Source organism: Ochotona princeps, chromosome 9, assembly GCF_030435755.1.
Source record: "Ochotona princeps isolate mOchPri1 chromosome 9, mOchPri1.hap1, whole genome shotgun sequence".
Taxonomy (NCBI): domain Eukaryota; kingdom Metazoa; phylum Chordata; class Mammalia; order Lagomorpha; family Ochotonidae; genus Ochotona; species Ochotona princeps.
This window is the reverse complement of record NC_080840.1, coordinates 79,625,269-79,648,037: the sequence shown is the minus strand read 5'-3', so window position 1 is coordinate 79,648,037 and position 22,769 is coordinate 79,625,269. Positions and strand designations below refer to the sequence as shown.

The following is a 22,769-nucleotide window of genomic DNA, read 5'->3' as shown; positions in this document are numbered from 1 at the left end:
CTGTAAATTGTATGATTGAAACATTTTTATTTCATTATATTTACACTATTTACCTATAAAATTGGTCATCTTACTATTGTTTTAATCACTTAATGAAAAATTAAGATCTTGAGTACAATGTGAATTTAAAACATGTTATTTCAATTGTTTAAGAGAATAACAGGGGAGGGAAGTCAAGAAGGCCAACGGAGTTAGACTGATGTGACTGAGGGTCCTAAAAGTTAGGGATGGGAGCAGCCTGAAGTGAGCCTGAAAGGAAAAGAACCACAGGGAACACTGAGGTAAATCCTCCAGTGCAGCCAGTACTGAGAAACGTGGCACACAGCAGTAAAACAGATGTGAATGACTAGGATCAGCAACCTGAGAAGGACAAGGAGAATGCCCTGGGCTGCAGAGACTTGAGCAAAATCTGGTGAGCAAAATTCAGGGAGCCGCTAACACAGGGAAGTGTCCGCCCTTAGCAGGAGATGAGGGGCAGCCAGATCTCGGGAGCAAAACATGGTGAAGGGTGCCTGAACTAAGCAAATCATGGCAGGCTTGGATCAGGGCAGACGGGTTGGAGAGGGTGACTAGGCACAGAAACAAAGAACCTGGGCGAACCTGGGACCTGGAAGTCCCCAGCACTGGGTGGCACCAATTCCAGGGCCAGGAGAACCCCACAGAAGGGAGATCCAATTGCTACCGTAAATATTGCCCTGTTTTAAAGAGCCCACACTACTGCAGACTGAAGAAATAGGGGGAGGGAAACCTAGGCACCACAAAGAAGAAAAAAAAAATCTAGATCAGCACTAGGTGGCAGCAGAGGTCAGGGATTAGAAACCAGCAATATCAGATCACATAGATATGGGGCGAGGTAACAGGAAAAGAAATGAGTCAGAGGAAAAAGCCAGTGCCACCCCAAAAAATCACCAAAAGGCCTGGTCAGTCACAGAGATGACAGATGAAGAAATTGACGACCTATCAGAAAAGGGATTCAGAAAAATAATTAGAAAACTCTTCAGAGACAATGAAAATGATGGGAGGACCTTAAGGAATTCAAAAGTCACATGAACAAAGAAACAAAACTAGTCAACAAATGAGATCCTTGACCTGCAGCACAGAGTTGAGAGCCAGTCCAACAGAATTAATGCAGCAGAAGACAGGATCTCTGAATTGGAAGATTTCCAGAATGAAAATAGGTAGATCATCAATGAATCTAAAGAGTTGCAAGTACAGGCTAACCTTTAAGGTCACAGTAACTATATTTTTTGCAATAGCAGTTTCCACTCATACTCCCATCAATTCTGTTAGTTTGTGAAATCCTTAAGCCATTTCCCAGAAGGCATGCTATATATCTGGACCAGATTTCAGGACAATGGGTAGGCACACAATAAGGTGTCCAAAAATGTCATGAGTTTAATTGTACTCCTGTGTGCAGTTAAAGGCCCACTCACCAAGACATTATCAATAACATTAACTCTCAAGCTCACATTACTTGTCAAAGCCATCTCACAGGGGCAAACAATGCCTCAATAGATTACAGAATTCTTAGTGGGGTGCTTAAGTATCCATGCAAAAAGGGAGTGAGACTGCATCAAGGTGGTAGAGAAATCTGCTGAGCCCTGCCAAACAGCTGGAAGCTCCCCCGGGCCCTGCCAAGTGGGGGAGCTGTTCTCTTCACACCTTCGTGCCATCCACACCTACTGCATGGACCCCAGCAGAAAACTCAGATACAACATTCCAAAACTTGTGGGACACCACTAAAGCAGTGTTATGTGTTAAGCTCATTGCAACTGGTGCTCATGTCAAGGCCCAAGAAAGGCACCAATTACTGGAATTAAGCACACACTTCTAGGAATGGATAAAACAACAGCAAAATGACCCCACAAACAATAGGAAACAAGAAATTATCAAAACAAAGGAGGAGATACACCAAATAGAAATAAAAAACTATACACAAAATCAATGAATCAAAAAGCTGGTTCCTTGAGAAGATAAATAAAATAGACACCCCACTGGCCCGACTGACAAAGAAAAAAACAAGAGAAAGTGAGAATTAGGAGCATCAAAGATGAAAAAGGCAATATAACAACACACTGCAACCACTAATGAAATAATCAGAAATTACTACAAGGAACTTTACTCCAACAAATCAGAAAATCACCAGGAAATGGAAAGGTTCCTAGACTTCCACTACTTACCAAGGCTTACCTCAGAGGCAACAGAAGACCTGAACAAACCCATAACCAAAGCAGAGATAGAGTCAGTGATTAAACATCTCCCAACAAAGAAGAGCCCAAGCCCAGATGTCTTCACCCCAGAATTCTGCAAAACATTCCAAACAGAGCTAACCTCAATCCTTTACAAGCTCTTCAAAATAATATAAAAGGAAGCAAATCTTCCAAACTCATTCTATGAAGCCAACATGACTTTAATCCCAAAACCAGATAGAGAATTAACAGAGAAGGAAAACTACAGACCGATCTCCCAATGAACATTGATGCTAAGATTCTCAACAAAATCCTAGCCAATAGAATTCAAAAAAGCGTCAGACAGATCATCCAGACCAAGTAGGATTCATCCCGGGAACACAGAGAAGGTTCAACATATGGAAATCCACAAATGTGATACACCACATCCAAAAACTGAAGAACAAAAATCATATAATAGTACCAATAGATGCAGAAAAAGCCTTTGACAAAATCCAACACCACTTTATGTTAAAAATCCTAGCCAAGGTAGAGGATTTTTACAGGGAGGTGCCGGGGGAATCCCAGAGCCTATCAAACTGTGTCACATAATGCAACGTAATTAAAAAAAAAAAAAAAACTTGAATTTGCTCTGAAAAAAAAAATTGATGAGTTAAAAAAAATAAGAAAACTGTGATTGCATAGAAAAAATAACAGGGAAAAAGGGAATATTGAAATGAAGTATCATGCTGTTAAAATGATATCTCATTTACATTAGATCTGTTTTAATGTTAAAAGTAGTAAATGAATAACTGGCATAAAAGAAAAACCCACATAACTGCTTAATGCTAAAAAGTTTCCAAAACATAAAAAAATAGGATTAGGTTTGTTACAGCATAGCATTTGTCTTATATGTATATGTTCTGTTCAGCTGGCAGGCTATGACTGGCTGATACCAACTAATTGTCAGAAGATAGTTCTGTATGAAACTATCATTTGTTTCCCTCCTAAGCTGTAGTTTACTATGTAGAAATTAAAACTTCAGTTAAATTATGTTATTCCATAAAAAATAAATCAAAAACAAAGTAGAGAGTTTTAATATGTGCATACTTAAAAGTGAAAAAAATATATATTGTTTCATATATTTATAGTGGAATTACATGAACATGTATGCCATAATTTTTTTACTTTTGTGTATGTACATATATGATATGTATTATTGATACATATGATCATCTATTACTTATATTTAATTCCAATATAAGCTGTAGGAAATATTTACTCATGCAAGCACAGCTTAAAAATATTTTCAGTATTTCATTATTTCACTTTAAAATAAGAAAATTGAAGTTTATTATTGCTTTATAATATTTTTAAGTATCTCCATATGTTTGAGGAAATCATTAGTAAGCTACTCAAAAATCTTCTCAGTATCTTGTGCAATATTAAGCCTATATCTTTATTATCTAATCTAGCATGTTATTTAGCTCATGTGTTTATCTAAAGATTTCACAGTGAACTCATTTTATGCTCATTATAGAAAACAATCTGATATAGGATAATAATGGAATTGTAGCTTCAGAATTGCAAACGTAATACTGGACAAAAGGTTTTATCTTGTTTTTACCTCATTTGCCATATACATTGTAAATTAAGCTGCATTCATAGAAGATCCAAATTGAACACACACACAAAAATTAAACTCCGCTTAGTATTATAGCTGCTAGGTTAATATTTTGACGCAGTGTCAATATAATTATTTATGTTAATTTAGTTGAAAATTAGAGTGGCAATAACAGACTGAGTCATGTCTTCTACTTGGAGAGCTATTCTAGCAATGTCTTCAACAGTTCATTAGAATGAGAATCTTTAGAGAAAACAACCTTTAATAGAATAAGGAATATTCTGTTGTAATATTGTAACTGTAAAAGTAACACAGCTCAAGATATTTTCATTTAACTGTTACTCTATGATGCTGTATGAATTGTAAATTAAACCACATTCATCTAGATGCAAATTAAATATATAGAGAATGTACTGTCAGTGTTTCTATTTAATGATCCAGAAGTGAGGAGACATGTGCTGTTACAGGTGTTGGTGTCATTTGAAGATGTGGCTGTGGACTTTACCCAGGAAGAATGGCAAACAATGGACAATACTCAGAGGACCCTGTACAGGGAGGTGATGCTTGAGACCTATAACAATCTGCTGTCCTTGGGTGAGTGAAACTCTGTCATGCCCAAACAGAATACTTCTGTATAGATGACAAATGAGAGAAGAGTTTACAAAGTGCAGTAGTTGGTATGACTAATGGTGATTTCGGAAAATCTGCATCATTCTCCATGAACAGGGTACTCCATGACAAAGCCTAATGTGATCTTCAAGTTGGAGCAAGAATCAGCACCATGGACAGTGGAGAAATCTGTGATGCAGAGACTTCTAGGTAGGTCAGCACATAATTGGCAGGGCAAATGATACATAGCTCAGTAAGTGTTGACTGGAATTATATTTGAGTTTTACTTTGAGTTTCTTACAGAAGGACAGCCGATGAGACACAGGCATTCCATAGTCTCCATGTATAGGTTTATTCTAGCATTTTGTCAGCCTGTCACATAGATTTAGAAGTATATATGGGTCTTTTCACATCTGCCACCTCCCAAGATACATTTCAGGAAGTTGTTTTTGAAGCAGAGTAGCCAGGAAAAGATAAACTAATGCTGAGATGGGATGTAAGATACCCCAAGCCTTATTTTGAATTTTTATACCATATTTTATGTCATATCCTGCTTTAAGTTAAATATGCAATTTCACATACTTGAAATTTTTATTATAAAAAATAGGTATTATATTAAGGCATTAATAGATGAGATGTAATGCCTATTTAAAAATGCTTATAAATGTCCACATTTCACTAATATTAAAATGTGCTGTATCTAGATTGGCAATAAATCTCATTGGCTTCACTGGAACATTTGAAAAGAAACATTTAGATGTGATTCATACATATGGTTACTCTACTCCTCATTTCAGATCCCCATGAAAAGAATGAGCTGCTTGGAGCTAATCAGAAAGGTCAAGAAATAATCACCAGGCAAGTTCTAATTACAAAATTATGTAATAACTGAAAAGAGTGCTGCATTGCACAAAGAGGCTTAGAATTAGCTCTGGCCATAATTTCAGCACAATATGAAAGGGAAATTGTATAAAAATGGGACTTGAGAAATAGGATTTCATTCTTTCTTTTTACTTTTTTCCATTTTTTCCATTTTTCTTTCTACTTTTTTTTATTTGCAAACTGACCAGGTGAATGTAGAAAGCAGAGGGAATCAAATAGCATTTCTTGGGAGAGAGCCAGGAGATGGTGTGCCTCTCAAATGGAGACAGCAAAAATTTTCAGGATGGTCTTAGATTTCTAAGTGTCCCCTGAGCATTCCTTTTCTGGACAGGAATCTGTGAATAAGACACTTCCCATTGCATTGGTTGTCTCTCAACCAGCAAGGAAATAGCTGCTGCTACACAACTTGAAATCTGCACCGGCCATTCTATGGCTGTTCAGCTCTCAGAGCTAGGCAGCTACATGAGTGACAAAGTTGAAGAAACTGGCTTTTTCTCAACTCATGTATGAAATGTACAGGGGGTCATCGAAAGGCCCACAAAAGTCATATGTAAAGATCAAACATGAGGGCATGGCATGGTAGCCTAGTGGCTGGCCCTCACCTTGCATGCACTGGGATCATATATGGACACTGGCTTATGCCCTGGCAGCCCCACTTAACATCTAGCTCTCTGCCCGTTGCCAGAGTCCAGCTCAAGTGAAGTTCAGAACTTGAGAAGGGTGTTTGGAGTAGGCATAGAAAATAAATGGACCACTACAGTTTCAAGATCATAATAGACAACTTAAAAAACTGTCCTATTTTTTTATACAGAAGCCTTCACAAATTCTGACACCCACTTTCCACACCTCGTTAAGCAGGCATTCCTAAGGATAGTTCTGCCAATTGTTTCACCTTGAGGCAGGATATCAGCCACCCTAATACTGTGGTCAAGCAGTTCTCAATACATGGTACATGTCAACCAGTAACACATTCCTATTACAATCCTGATTCTGCAACTTAATCTTGAATCAGTTAAGGGAGGAAGCGCATCGCAGAACAAGGGGCCTAAAGATTAAGGAAAGAGGGAAAGAATAGATTTACACCTCACCTAGGGACTTAACATCCTTGATTAGCATATGATCAATGTGGTAGGACAACCCTAAGCATAGGTTCCTGCTACATGTAGGGACCTAACACCCTCTATTTTCATATCATGAGTGGGGCAGCCGAGAGAGCAGAAACAGTAAAAGGCCCATTTGCTAAGACACTATCACCAGCATCATCTTCCAAGCTCACATTGATTGTAAAAACCAACTCCACAGTGGCAGACAATGCCTAAATAGATTACAGAAATCTCTGTGGGGATCTCGATTATGTATGCAAAGGGGGGTGGAACTGCTTTTTGGGTGGTTGTAGACATGGAAAATTCCTTGCAGCCTTGCCTTCAATGAAAAATTTCTCTTCACAACTTCATATTTTTCACACAAACTGCATGGACCTCAGCAGCCTTCGACCTGGGAAAACTGTTGAGGACACCCCACAGGCTTGTGACTTACAACTGCGTGGGAGACCCAGAAAAAGCTCTTGGTTCTTGGCTTTAAAGCTGCTCAGCCCTGAAAGTTATGCATTTTTGGGAAGTGAATCAGCACATGGATGATCTTCCTATGTGTCTCACTTCCTCTCTGTATATCTAAATTTCCAGTAAATATAAATACAAATTTTTTTATTTTTCCATTTTTTACTGTATTTTTGAGAATTTTTACATAGTTAATAAGGGTAAAGAAGTTCAAGGGTTACAGGAAAATGGGTAAGACTATTATTTCCATATTGTTTCCTTTATATATCTGAGGTAAAAGGAGATTTTATGCTAGAAGGCCACCCAGTCTCCCACCCATCCCAGGTCCCTGATGTGGGGCATGCTCCAAGGGTCTTGCTCAAGTGGTTTTGGTAGTTCAACAGGTATAAATTGCTGCCAGTCTCACCACTCCAAGCACAATGAGGTAATTGAAGATTCCACTGATTGACATAGTCCATCATAGAGGCTCTATTTGCCCACATTTTCACTGCCAACGTGTAGCTGAGGTGTTTGATTGACTTGTTCTGTCCTCTATCATTTGATGGTTAGGGTTCTGAGTCTGGCAGTTTGATTGGGGCGATCCCCAAAGAAACCTTGTCTGAGGTGTTCCCAGACCAGATTCTTGTATGTACTAGCAAGTACAGGGCCCGGCTTACTCCATAGCCATGATCAGCTGGTGGTTAGAATTGCTGGGTTGGTTCTCTTTCCAACCCTGTCTTTCACTGGAACCAATGGGTGTTGCAGTCTAGCCTGAATCCTGCCCACTTCATACTCAGCCCTCACACAAACCAGTGGGAGCTGCAGCCTAGTCAGAGCAACCCACAGTAACCCCCACCAGGCCTGCCCCCTACCCTGGTTTGCCAGTATGTGTAGCAGACTAGTCCAGTCTGTACCACATCCCATTCAGCTCTCATACATGTCAGTGTGTATTAATGCCTAGTTCAATCTAACCAGCTCCACTATCCAGCCCTCGTGTATGTTGTTGGGCACCTTTCTGTCTAGCCACCCCTGCTCCTATCCTTGTTTTTGTGCCTTCCTGTGTTAATGGTAACCCAAGAGGGAGGATCCCACTATTTCCCTCCCAGCCCACTCGCACTGCAGGATTATGCACTCTCCAGGTGGTTCTGTGGTTCAAATTGACAGATTAGCACCCGGTGCCAGCTTCTGCCAGCTGATGCTGCAGCTAAGTCCAAACAACTCTCAACTATTGTGATGTAGTTTGTACCAGTAGGAAAAATCAGCCCAGCCTAGCCTTTCCCTGATCTAGTCTATATGAGGGCCACAGGTGCTGTAGCCCTGCCTTTTCTGATCTATCCTCATCCCAGCTCATGTTCTCCAGTGGGAGTAGCAAGGGACCCCCACCCATATATTCCCCCTGCTGGCTCTGCCCCCTCCCTTCCTGGTTCTCATGTGTGCTGGTTGGATGCTGTGGTCACATCTGGCATACGTTACCTCACCTTGGCATTCTGTAATGGTGTACTGGTTTTTGTAGCAACTGATTCTGGCTCGATCCACACTCTGTTCTGGTGATTGGATTTGCCAGTGGATGACGTGAACTGATTCAGCCTGTTCTGTTCCCAACCCATGCCAGGACAATTCCATATAATTATACATTTATGATTGTTCTGTTTTAGCTGTTAACTTTCAAAATGAGCAAGGTGACAGGCCTGTAATGGTAGGTTTGAAGCAAGCAACTTTCAAAAGGTACAAATTGATGGGCCATAGGGCAATGACTCTTATACACCAGGGACCTCCCTCCTGAGGAGTGGTCTACCTACATGACCTGCCAGGTGTCCTGCTGGGTGGCTGTCACATAGACTGTCAGGCCAGGAGTTCACACAGCCCCCAGCCAAGCAATTAAGGCAGAATCACAAAAGCAGAAAACATCTAGATTCTTCAGAAACACGTGACCAAGAGAGCGAGCCTATCCCTATCATGGGCCCTTATGGGGGCTTGCGAGGGGAGTGGTTACCAAAAAAAAATGCAACACCACCCCCTCTCAGTTCCAGGTGATGATAGGTGAGTATCACAGGTGGGCAGAAGGGAAAGCCTAGATGGAGTGGGGGTGTGGCTTCCAAGCTGGTGACCCTGAACTGGCTGCCTAGCCCACAACATTGGGAGAAGGAAGCCACAAGTCTCACTCTTTTTTCTGGGTGAGGTGGTAGATATTATTGCCCATTGTTAGTAAGTTTCTTTCTCTTTGCCCTTGGGGTGACTCATGTAAACACCTCCCCAAGATGGTTCGCAAAAACTCAAAGCAAAGTGAATATTTTTTGGTGCCTGAACTCTCATTCCTCCTCCAATGAGAATAAGCCAACGTGAACCATGAAAAAGGAGGCCAGAACTTTGGACCCATGTCAGGTAGTTAGGATTCAGGATCCACTTCGAGAGTATCAACCTATAAAGAAAATTGGCCACTTCTGGGGACTGTCAATCCAACAGTTTTCAAAATATAAAGACCCAGAGACTTGCTTCTAAAATGAAAACTGACATGATAGCAAAAGTGAAAACAGGGAGTTGGTGATTAGAGACGTTAAAGTCCTAAACTTTTATACTTCCTATCTCTTCCCGCTACCTCGTTAAAGCACAATCAATCTGGAGGTTTTGCTGGAGCTAGGCAGTGACTGGGAATTACATGTGTTGGTGGGTGGGTTCCTGTTTGTGCAGAGGCACAGGATGCCAAGGGTCATTTCCACAAGTTTAGTGCAAACCTTGAGGAGTCCTCTCTTTACAAGGTCCAGCCACACAGCACTTGTATAAGAGCCAGAAATTTTTTTTGAAGTCCCATATTGTGCACTGAACCAAATGTTACCAGGAAAGCTCAGTGATTCTTTCCTTTAACTTAGTATAGAAATGTAGGAGTGTGGAATAGGGTGGAAGGGTGGGATACACAGGAATTGGGAGAAAACTGAGGATTGGGTCCTTTTTCCAGTTATACACCCTGCTTCAGTAACCAAGGGTTGGGACAAGTTTCAAGTTACAAATTGGGTGTCTCTAATTTCAAGAAGCACACCACCACCTGGTTTTCTCTGCAGAAGTGCTTTCCCCTTCCCTTCTCTTCCCCTACGCACATGACCACTTTGCAAATAAAACTTCTCTGTCTCTAAAAAGAAAAATTTAAAAAATGACTTTGAGATCCAGTTTCTATATCTACCTCCTGAATATAATCAACTTGAATTTAGTAGAAATCTATGTATTTTCTCTGCCCTCATGTACACTTGCTGTTCCTGGGAGGACCCGAGCTAGATTGGAGTCCATGCTTGGGACCCTGGGTTCAGCCAGTATGACCATTTGATGAGCTGGGCCTTGGCCTGCCTGGACTCAAGAGGCTTTGCCCTTCCTGCTGAGTACACTGGGAGCAGATACCTTGGGAACAAGGCAGGCCTAAGCTGCACCAACTTCCAACATTGAGAGGTGTATTGTGTGTGTGTGTGTGTGTGTGTGTGTGTGTGTGTGATTTAGTTGCAGTCATTGTGTGTGTGCATGTGTATTAGATCATTAAGGAGAAATTGGTGTGATTATTTCCAAGTTTTCTACTTTTCCTTCCTGTTTTAGGTCAGGGTTAAGTGATATTCAGAGAAGCTATACCAGGTCTCCCAACCATCCTAGTACTCAAGGATGGGTACTGGTACCCTGATACCAAACCAGGGTGTCAATGTGGCACACCCTCCAAAGTTTCTGTCTAGGTGGTTCCAATAGTTCTGAAATGATGTCCATCTCACCAATTCAAGCAAGAGGGAACCCTTTCAATGTTCATTGGCTGACATGGTTGACCTTAGAGTCTCCTTTCACTTAGATATTTGCTGTCATCCTTTGGCTGGGGTAGTTATTCAATCTCTTCTCTCCTCCTTTCTCTTGGATGGTCCAGATATGATTTCCAGGCCTCAGTGGGCTTCCATATCCTGGTGGATCAATGAAATTTGTCCAATACTCCTTTTCAACTGTGGTGTACCAGTTCTTGCTAGTGCACCAAAACCTCAAACCTAGTCGAACCTGCCTTAGTGGAGCCCCTCCCTCAGTGCTCACTGAGTTAGCACCACCATGAAGGCATGTAAAGTATCCAAGCCAGGTGACTTGAGGCCTGCCACACCCTCTACTCCCAGGACTCACAGACCCAGGATCCATTGCACTGGCCAGCCAAGGACCCTGGCCAAGCAACACAAACGGCCACCCATACAGCCACTGGGGCTCATAAACTGGGCTCATCACACAGCTGTGCGCAAGGACCCAGACAAAGCTTCCAGAGCCCCACTGGATCTCCTGCACCCATAGATCATTTGTCCAGCACCAACATCCCCCTGACTGCCATGGCTTGTCTCAATTCATTTTCCATTAGCAAGTATTGCAACCTGGCTCAGTCCAGTCTCCCCCAATTCCACTTCATGTTGCTGTGTGTTGAAACCTATCCAAGTACAATCCATCTGGAGGTTTGGCTGGAGCCTGGCAGAGGCTGTGGATTATGTGAGTGTGTGGTTGTGTTCCTGTTTGTGCAGAGGCATGAGGTGCCAAGCATCATTTCCAGAGGTTTAGTATGAAATTTGTGGAGTCTTCTCTTTGCTAAGTTCAGCCTCACAGCTCTTGTATGACAGCCAAAATTCTTTTTCAATTCCCATATTGTTCACTGAACCAAATATTACCAGGAAAGCTTGGTGATTCTTTCCTTTAACGCAGTATAAAAAAAGATAATGAAAAGCAGTTGTATTCTTCTCCTCTTTCCCTTCCCTTCCCCTCTGCCCTGTTTCTGCCCCACTGGAATAAACCTCCTAAGATACAAAAAAAAAAAAAAAAAAAAAAAAAAAAGAATAGCAGTTGTAGACCAAAGTTTTACTGTTAATTGATCAGTTGAGCTTGGATGTGGTGAGGGAGAAAGCAACTCCTCACGAGTGGCTCAAATATCTGGTGCCTTTTGAATGCAGAAAAAATGATATCATAGTTTATTTTAAATTTGCTTTCCCCACAGGAAGCCTAATGAAATACCATTTGAAAAGAAGCATGCCTCTAATGTCCCCGAGAACAACCTCGAGAGTGGGGAAAATCTCAGACAGTTTAACAAGATCCAGATTGGTCTGCAGTCCTTTGAACACAATGAAAATGTGAAAACTTTCAGCAGGAAAAAGATAGTCCTTATGTGTGAGCAAGTTTATCCCAAAGACCCGTATAATCAGCAACCTGTCAGTGTGGGAGAAGCAATTCATGTTGGCTACTATAAATCTTGCCTTACCACCAAGCAGAGAACTGACACAGGAGAATATTTGTATGCGTCCAATGAATGTAAAGCAAACATGGAGCAGAAGTCAGAGCTCATTAGTGATCAGATCTTTCAAAGTGCAGAGAATCCATATGAATGCACTGAGCGTGGAAAAGCCTTTCACCAGCAATTATCTCTCATTGGGCATCAGAGACTCCACACAAGAAAAAATTCGTATGAATGTAAGGAGTGTGGAAAAGTGTTTCCTCATAAGTCAAGCCTAATCATACATGAGATGGTCCACACAGGGGAGGAAACTTATGAATCCAGGGAGTGGGGAAAAGGTTTTTCTACTAAGTCAAACATGAAGGCACATCACAGAATGCACACTGGGGAGAAACCTTATGAATGTAGTGAGTGTGGAAAATCTTTTTCTGATAAGTCAAGATTTAGATCACATCAGAGAATTCACACAGGTGAAAAACCTTATGAATGTAGTGAATGTGGAAAAGCTTTTCTTCATAAGTCACTGTTCATTAGCCATCAGAGAATCCACCCTGGGAAAACACCTTACGAATGTAGTGATTGTGGAAAAGCTTTTAATCGTAAATCAAATTTCATTACTCATCAAAGAACCCACACAGGGGAAAAACCTTATGAATGTAGTGAGTGTGGGAAAGCTTTTATTTATAAGTCAAGCATGATCATACATCAGAAAATCCACACTGGGGAAAAACCTTATGAGTGTAGTGAGTGTGGGAAAGGCTTTCCTTATAAGTCACACCTCATTACTCATCAGAGAATCCACACTGGGGAAACACCTTATGAATGTAATGAGTGTGGAAAAGCTTTTATTCATAAGTCAAGCATGATCATACATCAGAGAATCCACACTGGGGAAAAACCTTATGAGTGTAGTGAGTGTGGAAAAGGCTTTCCTTATAAGCCACACCTCATTACTCATCAGAGAATCCACACTGGGGAAAAACCTTATGAATGTAATGAGTGTGGAAAAGCTTTTACTCGTAAGTCACACCTCATTAGACATCAGAGAATCCACACTGGGGAAACACCTTATGAATGTAATGAGTGCGGAAAAGCTTATATACGTAAGTCATGCTTCATTAGACATCAGAGGGTCCACACAGGGGAAAAACCTTATGAATGTAATGAGTGTGGGAAAGCTTTTACTCGTAAGTCAAACTTCATTACTCATCAGAGAATCCACACAGGGGAAAAACCTTATGAATGTAGTGAGTGTGGAAAAGCTTTTATTCGTAAGTCACACCTCATTACTCATCAGAGAATCCACACAGGGGAAAAACCTTATGAATGTAGTGAGTGTGGAAAAGCCTTCTCTGATAGGTCAAGCATGATCACACATCAGAGAATCCACACAGGTGAAAAACCTTATGAGTGTAGTGAGTGTGGAAAAGCTTTTGTTCGTAAGTCATACCTCACTGTTCATCAGAGAATCCACACAGGTGAGAAACCTTATGAATGTAGTGAGTGTGGAAAAGCTTTTATTCATAAGTCATTCCTCATTACTCATCAGAGAACCCACACTGGGGAATCACCTTATGAATGTAGTGATTGTGGAAAAGCCTTCTCTGATAGATCAAGCATTAGATCACATCAGAGAATCCACACTGCGGAAAAACCTTATTGATGTAGTGAGTGTGGGAAAGGCTTTCCTTATAAGCCACAGCTGTTTAGACATCAGAGAATCCACACTGGGGAGAAACCTAATGAATGTAGTGAGTGTGGAAAAGGCTTTTCTGATAAGCCACATCTCATTCGAAATCAGAGTCCACACTGGGGAAAAACCTTATGAATGTAATGAGTGCGGAAAAGCTTTTTCTCAGAAGTCACACCTAAGCACACATCAGAGGGTCTACACAGGGGAGAAACCTTAGGAATGTAGTGTGTATCTTAAAGCCTTTACTTAACAGACAGGTTTTATTCGACATCAGAAAATCCATACAGGAAAAATAAACCTCATGAATTTAGTGAGTGTTGAAAATCCTGTTGCAAGCAGTCAAGTTTTATTAAACATTTGAATTCATATGGGAAAAGCATGAATGTATTACATGTGCATTAAAATTCATACATATTTTCAGCACAGTGAAAAGTATGCATGCTTCAATAAGTAGCATATTTACAGAAATGAGCAAACACACAGCATTTACTGAAAAATCATTTTTCTGAGTCAATTGTTAGCAGAGTCACAGACCTTGGAACTACAAAAGCTTGTCAACCGAAAGGCTAGCCACCATAAACCTGTCATGGTCTGTCGAAGCTTGCAAAGTGAATGAAAAAAACAACCATTTGCAAAAGTGCAAATACAAAACATTGTAAAAGGGCAATGGATGTGGAAACATACTTTGAAATAATAAACATGAGGAGTATCATTTCAGAAGAGAGGATATTTGTTGCTAAAATAATAAAGATGCAATTTGTACATGACCTTCCTTTGTTGTGTGGTGGTAAATGTGAATGCTGTCTTCAGATTTAATGTTGATAACAAATGCTCAGTATGTAACACTTGTTTCACATGCCATCTTTGTCATTTACACATTTATCTCTTTTAGAATCTCAAAATTTCTCGTCCTATTACAGAGTTATATTGGAACCACTGATATCGAATGATGCATGTGGCAGTTGTAATAATAAACACCCGATTTGAAGGATGAATTTTGTCCTTAGGGAAGATTTTCTTGTTATATCTGGCCAAACGTGGATCTTATTTGGCCACTATCTCTCCTTGAATAATAAGTATGTGAGATCGCTCCTGCATCTCTGCCTGCTTATCCCATGCAGTACGCCATAGGCACATGGCACAATGTGTCTCCAAGGCAAAGCCCTGGCAGTGGTCTCAGCTAACAGAGGCTCCATCTTGGGCATACATCCAGAGTAGTAGGCTGTGTCTTGTCCGAATTTCTCTGTCCCTGAGAAACTGTGCTAGAATTTCCCAGATAAGCAACTCTGAGAAGTTAAATGCAATCCTCATCCTGTTTACCAGGGACACATAATGATCATGCCAAAAGGCCTAGCTTTCAGCCTAGGTGATAGCTTATCTTGGTCTACCTGCACATGGTCTAAAACACTAAGCTATCAACCCTGCTTACAGAATGTAACTGGTGACTTGATTAGAGTGTCCAAAGAGGTAGGCATACCTACTGGCCAGTTATAATAACAGTGTAGGGTAGGAGTACTATCGAAACCAGCCTTCTGCTTTCCGCTTCCACTGTATATATGTTTGTATGATCTTCCCAATAAATGGGCATCCCTCACCAGGTTGTCTGGTGGTTCTGCAGCCAAGCAACACCATTATCATGGCCCTCAGGAGTCTCGGAAACTGCTGGTCAAAAAACACCCAAGAAGGAGGGATCAGCAGAGGGGTCACAGAAGGCAAGACTATGACATTGTCTGGCATTTGAGAACCATACTCAGGGCTAGAATGTGTCAGGTATGTGTGGACCAATCCCTGTGCAAACTCTGACCTCCTAGATGGTTTAGAAGGGCCGGTGGAGTCTATGCAGGAGCCATGCAGTCTATGGAGTGAGCTGGGCTGACCCAGAGCAACCTCTGGCATACTTAACACTGGCTGGGAACAGGCCTGGTTGGGGAGCTTGGTGGAGGCCTTGGCTGGGTGGAGCTTACCAGTAAGGGGAGCAGGAACTGGAAGGGGGTTGAGTTCTGGTCAGGTCACAGTTGTACTCCCTTGGCACAAACATGGATTCGGACTTGACGCACCATGCCGGGTTACACCGCAACACAGTTTGGTGCTCTGGAGGACCAGGGTAGATGTGGGACAGACTCGGCAAGGTTTCTACCCCAACTGAGCCATATATGATCTATATGTGGGTATGGACGAGCCGTGGCTGGGCTGAAACTCTCAACAGCAGGAACCAGAATGGGTTGAAGAGCGGTGCTGGCCAAAGGACCTGCTAGTATGCGTGAAGCCTGACACCAGGAAGAGGTCTGATGGAGGAATCTGAACAGTTCCTCTGACAGGACACTGACCCTAGAAATAAACGCAGGAAGTATGGAGGTAAACAACCCAGAAGAGGCTTTGGAAAGTGACCCACTGGCATACATTTGGCTTGGGTTGGGGGCAGACCAGGCTGAGTCGGTTCACGTCATCCGCTGGCAAGTCCAAGTGCTGGAACTGTGTGGGGGCCTGGCCAGGTTTGGTTGCGATAAAAACAGTACAAAATACCAAATGCCAAGGTGAAATGGCCTGTACCAATAGGGAATGCAGCACCCAACCAGCACACCTCCTACTGGTTTAGGTGAGGGATGAGTGTGTGATGGGCAGAGCCGGAAAGAGCTGCAATACTCATTGGTTCCAATGGAGGTCGGGACTCAGAATAGAACCAACCCAGGGGTTACAACCACCAGCTGATCGGAGTGATGGACTGTGGCGGGCACTGTGCTTACTAGTAGTACATGTAGGAGCCTGGACTGGGAAAACCTCAAAGTTTCTTTGGGGATTCCCCTGAACAAAATGGAGGAATCAAAACATTAACCAAGAAGATACAGAAGATGGAGTAGATCAATCAACCACCTCAGCTATATGTTTGCAGTGAAAAACTGCACAAGGGGAAACTCTAAGATGGACTATGTCAATCAGTGGACTCTGCACCAGTCTCATCATACCTGGATTGTTGCTGATGGTATGTTGGAGCTTCTAATTGATCAAGGTGACACTCTGCTGGCTCTGCCCTCAAACCTGAGAGGGCCTCCCTAAGAGGCCGTTGAACTTGACTGGACAGGGGGATGCTGGACTCTGTATGGTGTGAGCTTTTAATTGGGGAAACTCAACAGAACTTGAGCTGTGGTTATGCATCAAGGTGAAGGAACTCACCATGGGGGAAGGGTTTGGGGGTGAAGGGGGGAGAATCCCAGTACCTATGAAATTGTGTCATGTAATACAATGTAATTAATGAATAAATGAATAGAAAAAACATAAAAATTAAAAAAAAAAAAAACAAAATAAAACATCCAAGACTCCAGGAGGCATATCTCAGAGACCAAAGAATTGTCTGACATCAGACTCTTGGAGTTCCTCTTTCAGATGGAGTTTATGTGTCAGCTGCCACCACTACTGCTCAGATTCACACTGAATTCATGTATCATGGCTTCTCGCAGTAAGTTTCTTGCCATCGTATGAGCTACTAGATGCCAGCCTGTGCCTGAAGTCTTGCAACTGTAAGAGTGAGCACCAGGACCAGCATTGTTACATAGTAGGTAAGCAGTCTGAGATCCTAGCCAATCCTCCATGGTTTTGCTCTTGGCATCTGGCTTCACGGCAGCTCAGCTACTGCAATTCAATCATTGGGGTTATGAACCAGTGGACAGAAGATATTTCCTGCTTTTGTTTTTCTCACTAATTCTGCTTTTCAAAGAAAAAAAAAATATTGAAGAATGGGTCCCATGACTGTTGTTGAGGGAAAGGTGAAGTCCATTGACTTGCATCTCATGTGCGACAACCTTGAGCACTTCTACTACTTAATGTTTAGTGTCTAGGCCCTAGTAAGACCAACAATGATGAGCACCGACGGCAAGAGAGGCAACTTTCATTTTTCAAAATATGTCATGTAGGGCACGGCGGCATGGCCTAGCCGCTAAAGTACTCACCTTGAACATGCTGGGATCCCATATGGGTGCTGGTTCTAATCCCAGCAGCCCCACTTCCCGTCCAGCTTCCTTCTTGTTGCCTGGGAAAGTCGAGGATGAGCCAATGCTTTGGGATCCTCTACCCATGTCCGAGACCTAGAGGAGTTTCCAGGATCCTGGCTCCAGATCAGCATAGCACTGGCCATTGCGCTCACTTGGGGAGTGAATCATCAATGGAAGATTCCTGTCTCTCCTCTTCTCTGTATATCTGACTTTGCAATAAAAAATAAATCTTTTAAAAAATGTGTCATGTAAACAGTACCTTGCTTAAACTACAGAATGAAGTTCTACACATCTACCTGCTTCCCACCAGATTGCTCATGTGAGCCCCCAGCTGTAAACTCTTTGCTATTGTTGCCTATCAGCGCCTGGCTCAGGTCCTCAGTAGGACACTAGTGAGAGAGCTTCCTGCAACAGTGAGATTTATTGATTTTTTTGAAGTTTCTGTTTAAAATATTCCCAGTCTCTGACAGCATCCTACCATCCTTTGATTTTTGTAATTACATTTTAGGAATGTGTGGAATATGGTGGAAGGATGGGATTTACAGGAATTGGGAGAAAACAGAGGAGTGGGTCCTTTTTAAAAACATCAATCATGTTCCATAGATTAGAAAACTGGTACAGGGTATCAAGATGGCAGAATAGGATAAGGACACGTTTATACAGATGGAAAAACATTAATCATGATGAAGCAGAGAGGACATTTTTCGGGAAATAGAAGAGGACAGAACAACAGCAGAGGGGTACCTGGAGACTGATAGACACAGGAAAGCAGCGGGTACAGCAGTGTGGTGTTGCAGAGACTGATACTCCAGCACAGCAATCTGAACTCCACAACAGCCAGAACTCCACCAGCAACCAGGTGGGAAGGGACTTTCACTGGGAGCTCAGGTGGTGAACCCAGACAAAGAACTGTCCATTCTGCTGGTCCATTTGATTTGACCAGGAGCAGAGACAGAACATCAGATCTCAGATGGGCAGTGCGGGAACAGAGTGGATTCCATAGCCCAGTCAGCCCCCTAGAGCCGAATTGGGCACCATTTTGTGTAAGGAGGAAAGGGCAAGGGAAAGGACTGAGCATGCGCTGAGTTGGGAGTTAGCTCATTTCTCTCTCAGTGAACTGCAAACACGTGGCCTTCTACAGGTTCCACCCAGGGCAGGTCTGGTATAGTCCTTGGATTTGATGGACAGCAAATCAAGAACCTTAGTGGTTGTACATCAGACGCCATTTTGGGCACTGTGGCAATAGCTTTGGGACTGCAGGGGACAGTAGTGAACTGTGCATTTGCTGATCTCATGAGAACTGGCTGACGTCTGTGATTGTACTGGTCCTGCAGGAAAATAATACTGACTGTGGCATCATACCAGCCAAAATATGTCTGTGTGGTACACAGACATAAAGTCCAACAGGTTCCAGCAAGATCAGCCCCACCAGCAACCTAATTATATAGGACACCTGGTGTCTCTCTAATACTGGGACCTGCTCCAGCCGGACGTGGGAAAAAGGTTGCAGAGAGAACAGTGCAGCCTCTGCACAGTATCACAGGAGGTGGAGAGTGGTGAGCCAAGAGCTGGAGTTGTGGAGACCATGGTGGAAATCTGACATAACAACCCAGACCTTGAACTCGGTGGAGGTTGTGGCACAAGAGGCTGCAAGCAAAAAGTTGTGTACCAACGGCAATAAGTAAAATCACATTGTAGACCTGTGGGAGACACAGCTTAGAAACCTGACCCAAGGAGAAGACTCTGCTAACCAGAACTACAATGATCAAGAGCAAAAGAAGAGTCAAACGCACAATGTATATTACTGAAAACTCCCCTGCAAAGGAGCAAAACCTATGCCAGCCTCAGAGTTAACTAAGGGAGACATCGAGAAAATGGGGCACGCAGAATCCATAAGACTCATTTTAAACATTCTGATCAACAATGAGAAGCTCATGCAAGAGTTCAAAGAATTTAAGGAAGCAACAAAGCAAATCAAGGCTGGTATATCAGAAATTAGGAACACAGCAGAGCAAATTAAGAGTACAGTGGAGAGTCTCCAAAACAGAATGAAGCAAACGGAAGATAGAATCTCAGAATTGGAAGATAATTCCTGTCACCAGGGGGAAGCAAACAAAAAGCTGGAAGCAGAGCTGGATCAGGCCAAAAAAAGTATTCAAGAATTGAAAGACACTATTAAAAGTCCAAATATAAGAGTTATGGGAGCCCCAGAAGGTGCAAAAAGAGAAGCTGAGTTTGCAAATGTGTTTAATGAAATAATAAAGGAAAATTTCTCTAATCTAGAGGAAGAATTGGGAAACAAGATCCAGGAGGGGCACAGAACTCCCAACAGGCCTGACCAAATGCGATCTTCACAGATCTTCTTTCACAGATATGTTACTTATTGCTTTGCATCTGTAACCCCTTAGCTTAGAATAGTTTTGTCTTGCCATGATGAATAGGTACTTGAGGCATTTCGCGGGCCTTTAGCCTTGCCTCTATTTGATTGAAGTGTTTCATATTTGCTTTAAAATGATTGGAGTGTTTTTCGCAGGCACGGGCTTTGCTGTAACGGCCAAACTAGCCTATAAGAATCTGGCTTGCCCCTGGCTTGGGGTCTTGCTTCATCCACTGGTCCTGTGTGTCCATGTGAGGAGCTTGACCCTGGCTAGCCAGTTCAATAAACTCTGCTTGCTGATTGCATCCATGTCTGGTTCTTTGCTATCCAACAGAGGGGTGATTTCAGACCCTAACACTAGAACCCCTACTGCTGGAATCAATGCTGTGGGTGCCTGGGTGGGGCATGATCCAACGGAGGAGCACAGTGCTCTTATGAGCAGCAGAGCAGCAATTGAAACTTAGTTCAAACAGGTTAAACTTCTGTGAAACATTAGTTATCATTCTGACTTAATTCCATTAGCTTAAACTGAAGCTAAATTGCTCGGATTAATTAAAATAGTTCAAACTCAGGATATTGTCACAAGGCTTAATTGCTTAGTGAATTAAATACATTATTCATATGGGCAGAAAGTTCCAGGAAAGTTAACAATGTTATTTTGATCTGGGGTAGAGCTTTGTTCTTGGCTAATCTATCAACTAGAGCGCAGATGCTTATTGGGAAGGCAGGAAAGGAAGGCACATCCAAGGAGTCACTGGAAGCAACAGTGCACTCTGGGCAAGGAGGCCCTCCCCCTCCTCCTTCCTGGAGACTTCCCAACAGATTCTCACAGGCCTCTGCCAGCGCAGCTAACCTGTTCCATGTGATTCCATAGTGTTGAGTCATGCCATGTCATTACTCGTGAGGTCCTACCGCAACTGAGATTCAGAAAGTACTTTGGGAGGACTCCTCAGTCACTCAGGAAGTGATCATCCACCACAGGTGGATTGAGGCATAGAACCAGTAGCAGGGCTGCCCTGCAGCCAGGTGCCTGACCCTGTGTCTGTCCAGCCCCCAGCTCTTCTCTTCCGGTGCCTCTGAATCCTCTATGTTGTCATTCTCTGGAAGCAACATTGAATTAGACATGCCACCCTGTACCACAGCCAATGCTTACCAAGTCAGTTGACAAGCACCGCCTTCTCTGATGGCCACTCCTGGCACATGCTATTCTGATGAGTATGTCTCAGTACAAAGCTAGGATAGTCTTGACCAGGCGGGAGCCTCAGAACTAGCATGGGCAGGAAGATGGGGGGTTGCTGAACAAGACTTGGGGTGCCACCTTAGACAATGGGATTCTTCTGAGCACCAAAGTTTAAAGAGAAAGTGCCAGACTTCTTTTTGTACAGCCTGGCATGCTTGTGAAATAAAGAATGGAGAGAATTAGCAGTCAACCAGCTGGGTAGATGCTTGAATTTATTAACCCTTCCTAGAATGGGAACTTTTTTTTCCCCCTGTGCTGCAGGTTACTCTGCCCCTCAACTATAGGAGTATGTAATTCTATTCTGTCTCAAGATGTATCTGACTGTTATAAATGATGGGTTCATGTGCTGAATCAAGGTTTTTCCATGCTATTGCAACTGATTTCAGTAATGAGCTTTCATGCATCTTTCAAGGCTTTCTGCACTTTTTGTTGTTTGGTTTGGAAAGGGTATACCTAAGAAGCTGTTGAACTTGACTGGGCAATAAGATGCTGGACTCTATGTTTGGTATACATTTGCAATGGGGGAATCTCAACTGAACTTGAGCTGTGGTTATGCAACAAGGTGGAGGAATCCACCATGGTGGGAGGGTTTGGGGAGGGGTGGGGAGAACCCAAGTACCTATGAAACTGTGTCACACAATACAATGTAATTAATGAATTAAAAATAATAAATAATTAAAAAAGAAAGAAATTAGCTTTTATCAGCTTCTAATGTTATCTTAACTCTGATCAGATCTGGCCTATAGTGTCTGTGAACATGCCCAATCAAGTGTATATTATTTTGATCAATTTTTGTGTACCTCAGAATTCTTCAAATTTCTGAACCAAGTATCTTTTTTTTCTAAAGATTTATTTATTTTTATTGCAAAGTCAGATATACAGAGAGGAGGAGAGACAGAGAGGGAGATCTTCTGTCTGATGATTCAGTCCTCAAATGACCGCAATAGCCTGTGCTTAGCCAATCCGGAGCCAGGAGCCAGGAGCTCTTCCAGGTCTCCCACACAGGTGCAGGGTCCCAAAGCTTTGGGCCATCCTCCACAACCTTCCCAGGCCACAAGCTGAGAGCTGGATGGGAAGCAGGGCTGCCAGGAATAGAACCAACACCCATATGGGAACCTAGCACTTTCAAGGCAAGGACTTTAGCCACTAGACCAGTGAGCCAGGCCATGAAACAAGCATCCTGACTTTGGGACTTCTGACAGGATCTCTGGAACTCTCAAAGAATGAGACTCAGCTTGCATGATATGATTGTCATTTGGAATAATTTAGATCATGCATAGTACATTGTGAGGTTATAAAATTATGTCAAATTTGTTGCCCTAATGTCACTGTGTATACCTAAAGCTGTGCTATAAACAGGAGCAAATTCTGCATGTGAGTTTGTGTGTTCTATTAAAGTGAGTGAATATTTGCATGGGACAAAGGTCTTTATTTCGAAAA

At 42.5% G+C, this 22,769-nt stretch overlaps 2 protein-coding genes across 2 annotated transcripts in view; both read left to right on the top strand.

The window, feature by feature from the left end:
• LOC131481127 (zinc finger protein 570-like) overlaps window positions 1-22,769 on the top strand; it is a gene marked incomplete at its 3' end in the record, with an annotated part of 533,548 nt that overhangs the window by 227,296 nt on the left and 283,483 nt on the right. The window contains 2 exon segments of the mRNA XM_058668426.1: window positions 4,260-4,386; window positions 4,519-4,611. Coding sequence (XP_058524409.1) covers window positions 4,260-4,386; window positions 4,519-4,611 — 220 coding nt within the window.
• On the top strand, window positions 12,122-13,943 carry LOC101516560 (zinc finger protein 585A-like). Its single transcript, XM_058668875.1, is given in 2 exon segments — window positions 12,122-13,830; window positions 13,832-13,943. Coding segments are annotated over 2 exon segments (1,821 nt in total).